The sequence below is a fragment of the Procambarus clarkii genome, chromosome 44 (assembly GCF_040958095.1).
Source record: "Procambarus clarkii isolate CNS0578487 chromosome 44, FALCON_Pclarkii_2.0, whole genome shotgun sequence".
Taxonomy (NCBI): Eukaryota; Metazoa; Arthropoda; class Malacostraca; order Decapoda; family Cambaridae; genus Procambarus; species Procambarus clarkii.
The window spans coordinates 22,084,869-22,089,507 of NC_091193.1; the positions used below are offsets into that span (position 1 = coordinate 22,084,869).

At 44.0% G+C, this 4,639-nt stretch overlaps 1 protein-coding gene across 1 annotated transcript; it reads left to right on the forward strand.

The window, feature by feature from the left end:
- Positions 1-2,312: 2,312 nt before the first annotated feature.
- LOC123745161 (uncharacterized) lies at positions 2,313-4,639 on the forward strand. The gene is made up of 2 exons (XM_045725471.2): positions 2,313-2,324; positions 3,568-4,639. Exons 1-2 carry the CDS (start codon positions 2,313-2,315, stop codon positions 4,405-4,407), a joined length of 852 nt encoding a protein of 283 aa, XP_045581427.2. The 3' UTR covers positions 4,408-4,639.

Genomic DNA, 4,639 nt, shown 5'->3' on the forward strand with positions numbered 1-4,639 from the left:
AAGTCCTCCCAAGGTCCCAAGGTGGAACTACTGACCCTCCCCAGGATGCTGCCCCTCAACACTAACTCGGAATTCCCGATTGTGAGTTGAAAACCAACTCAACTTTATGGAAACCCAGGACTGATTTCTGGGGCACTCAACTATACGTATGTATATATATATATATATATATATATATATATATATATATATATATATATATATATATATATATATATGTACATTCAATACACAACTTGCTTAAACACGCAAGAGATTATTTAGATTTAATCTCTCTTGCGTGTTTAGGCAAGTTGTGCATTAAGCATAGACACAGAGTTCTCCCATATTAACAGGAATTTGATGAAAGAACGTGAGTAATCCCTCACTATGCTCTAGTTGCCCTTGGGAGGTGGTGATCTTTGGAGGTGAAATACTCCGAAATTACCATCTCTTTTAAGGGTCTGAGCTGTGGTGCAGTGGGTTAAAGGCGTACCAGTTATGCCAGTTGCTGTAAGGCTTCTGTGCTGGCTAGGGTTCGAATCTCCTGGTGGGAAAGTGTTCTAAGGTAAGGTTGTATATATATGTACATGTATGTATGAGGGTGTGTACATGTGTATACAACATTGATAATTTTGTAACTAGCGTCAAACATTGTTATTTGCTTAGTTAGCTAAACGAACTAGAGGGTTCAATTCCTGAACCGATTATGTGCCTCTGTAATCCTTTACACCACCGCCCACGGGATGGGTATGGGGTGCATAATAAAGAAAGAAATTGAATCAATTTGAGTTTACCCACTATGAGTATATCCTCCATGAGTATAACCTCCATGAGTATACCCGCCATGAGTGGCCAAATAATCTAACAACTCTCGCCATAATGTGCTGCTTGAGACCTACAAGGGGAGCATGAGTCCCATACACTACTGACGCAGAAGCGACCTTTGGCAGTGCACATTCTCGCTCATTTTCTCCGGCTTGTATAATGCACTTAATACTCTCGCATGCACACAGACACCTCACATTAAAATGATGTTATCAGTGAGAAAATCAGTAGGAGCCATAGAGAGGATTCGAATCCGCACACTTGGCACTCCCAAATCAGATGAATCCCAGGTTGCATTGCTTTTAGCATGTCGAGGTTAAGCGGTCTAAGGCGTGTACCTGGGAATACCCAGTATGTGGGTTCGAATCCTCCTCGTTGCCCCCTACTGATTTTCTCAGTCTCTCGTATATTATCTCAAAGCATACATTAAGAAATCAGGAGATAGTATTACGTTACACGAGAAATAAAATGTTGAGTAATAGTGACACACCGCTCACCTGCCCTGCGGACCTCAGTGTGTAAGTGATGCCGATTGACAGCCAGATTAGCCGACAGCCAAATCAGCTGAACCCCAAGATGCTTCGTGACATTGCATTGAGCCTGAGCACTTAATACGGCTCGTGTATATCTTAAGTATAATGTATAAGAGTATATGAACACTCATGATGCATCACATGTGCTTTTCATAATATATAACTTTTTATATTTGAAATAGGAAATGTAACTGGAGTTAGAATGTGCCAATGAACCTGATTTTTCTAATGCGATGAGAGAGACATCGGTCCTGTGGTTGTCTGAGACCGAAATCTCATTACTCCTGAAAATTGGCTAAATAATGAGTACCTCTAAATCCTCATCCATGTTCAATTTAGAAATAAAGTTAGGAAAACGCACAGTGTGGCTACAAGTATCACGGGCTCATCCCTAGAGTAAATATCACCTAACCGACTAGGAAGCTTGATTACCGTGCTACCATAGTTGTGATGCTGGGATAGCTGTGATGTCGCCATCTTCTTGAGGTTATCTTGAGATGATTTAGTGTCCCCGCGGCCCGGTCCTCGACCAGGCCTCCACCCCCCAGGAAGCAGCCCGTGACAGCTGACTAACACCCAGGTACCTATTTTACTGCTAAGTAACAGGGGCATAGGGTGAAAGAAACTCTGCCCATTGTTTCTTGTCGGCGCCCGGGATCGAACCCGGGACCACAGGATCACAAGTCCAGCTTGCTGTCCGCTCGGCCAACCGGCTCCCATAACTGTGACACACCTGCGACATTTACATAGTTGCCGCAGTGCCACAGCTGCGACACTTACATAATTGTCGCGGTGCCACAGCAAGGTCACCCCGGCAGCGCTCGCGTGCTGGCACCCTTGAGTCTGGGAATAAATGGAAGGGTCGAGTCAGGCATCCTCCGAAGGCTGGTCAATAAAGCAATGTTTGCGGAGGCGAGTGAGCGGCCGGTATATAAGAGCCGTGAGCCGAGGACAGACCATCCACAACCCATCATGAAGCTCCTGGTAAGTGGGTCCGCTCCTCCTCCTCCTCTTCCTCACAATAACAAACTCTTTATCTTCAAAATACTACCATTGGCTTCAAAATACTACAGATGACTTCAAAGTACTATAGTTACCTTTAGGATACTACCATTGACTTCTAAATACTCAAAATCCTGAGTCATTAACTTGATTGATTTAGTGATAATTATTAGCATGAAGCTGAAGCTGTGAGGTGTGGAGTCTAAGATGGTAGTACTTATAATAACTATTTCCTTGACAGCACCAATATGTAGTGACGGACCACCAGAAAGTTGACTTTTGTGTTTCTGAATGTGGACAAACCGGAAAATTTATTAACCGCAACATAAATACAAGACAATCTAACCTAACCTCTCCTAGCAGTCCTAGGCCTAATAAAATCAATCTTAGGCCTAGTATAGTACATTTATGTGCTCTACTAGGCTTAGAAATTTCTAAGTTTGGCTTTAGCTTAATTTTTTCCGGACTATAAAATGAATGGCACAACAAGTGGTTTACTGGTGGTCCATCACTACATATTGGAGCTTTCCACCAAATAGTTACTGTGAGTACTATCGTTTCAGGAGGACGGGTTGGTGTCACTGCTACTATATATAACTCTACATGTGACACGGAATGTTAATTATACACACCATACATAGGGCACGGTATGGCAACAGTAAACAACACTCTTCTCAGGGTTCGAACCCGGGTCATAACATTTGTATGCGAGCGGGTGAGTGTTAACCACCACAGATAGATCGTAATGAATGAATATTTATTTGAAGCGCTATTTCAGTGGTAGCTCTGTTTCAGTGAGAGCGTTTAGTGGTGGCTCTATTTCAATGGTAACTATTTAATTGGTATTTCTATTTGAGGTAACAGCAATTTCGTCAGCAGCTCTATTTCAATGGTAGTTCAATTTCAATGGTAGCTCTAGTTCAGTGGTAGTTTTATTCCACTATTAGCTCTATTTCAGTAGTGAAATAGTTATATTTCAATAGTAGTTCTAGTTTAGTAGCTCTATTTCAGCGATAGCTCTATTTAGGTTGTATCTCTCTTCCAAAACATCATTCGTATCTTTGTTATATAAATAACACTTTTTTGGTGTCAATGGGACATTGTGTATCTTGCTTGGTGTCTTTCTTCGTTATAGACCTATTATTTTTTAGAAATAAGCCAAAACAAATTGAAGACATGTGTTGTAATTTCAATACCTACTTATAAATATAGATCATGTGCACAGGTACCGATCTCTGTGCTGGTGGCTGCGGCCTATGCCTCTCCTCAGGGCTACACCCTTCAGTCTCCTTCGGGTCCAGGGTTCTCCACCGGTGGTTCGCGATTCTCAAGCGGCTCAGGACTTACCTCAGGCGGTTCTGGCTTCTCTGGAGGCGGCTGTGGTTCTGGGCAGCTTCGTCATGTGGACGGCAGCTGTGTGACTCCTCAAGTAACTCGAAACCTGTATGTATACAACGTGCCTCAAGCTACTCCCATCGTTGGTCCACGTCCAAACATTCCTCCACCAAGAGTTGAGCACAACATTGTGTTCATCCGCACCCCAGAGAACGGTCCAGGCCAGGAGCCAATTGTCGTGCCTCCACCTCAACGGAAAAATGTTGTGTACGTCCTCAACAAGCGACCCGTGCACGACCAGAAGGTCATCCACGTACCTACGCCAGAACAACAAAGTCCTGAAGTGTTCTTCGTCAACTATGGTGAAGGCGAGAACCCAACTCTGCCCTCCGGAGAAGACCTCCAGTCTGCCCTGCGCTCTGCTGCCCAAGGTGGCGGTAATGTGATTGGTGGTGGAGGTGGTGGCGGCGCTGGTTTTGCGAGCGGCGGTGTCAGCATTGGTGGTGAAGCTGGCTTTGTAAGTGGCGGTGGCAGCGTTAGTGGTGAGGCTGGCTTTGTAAGTGGGGGTGGCAGCATTAGTGGCGAGGCTGGCTTTGTAAGTGGTGGTGGCAGCATTAGCGGCGAGGCTGGCTTTGTAAGTGGCGGAGGGAGAATTGGTGGAGATGGTGGATTTTCAGCTGTCACTATCTCCTCTGTGCCTCAACCATCAGGACTGTATTCCAAGCCATGAAGCCCCGCTTCCTAAAGTGTGTAGGTGGGGATGTTATCTATGCAGTCGATGTGTTAGTGCCTCACTCCTTCGGCATCAAGTGTCTTATTTATATACATTTTTTGCTTCAATTGAAATGACATTGTACTAATTTCTATGGCCTACAAAGGTTGTCTTAATCATAACTTCCATATAATATTTATTGCCTTGATCATTCCTTCCATGTGTTAATAAATTATATGCATATCAAAAA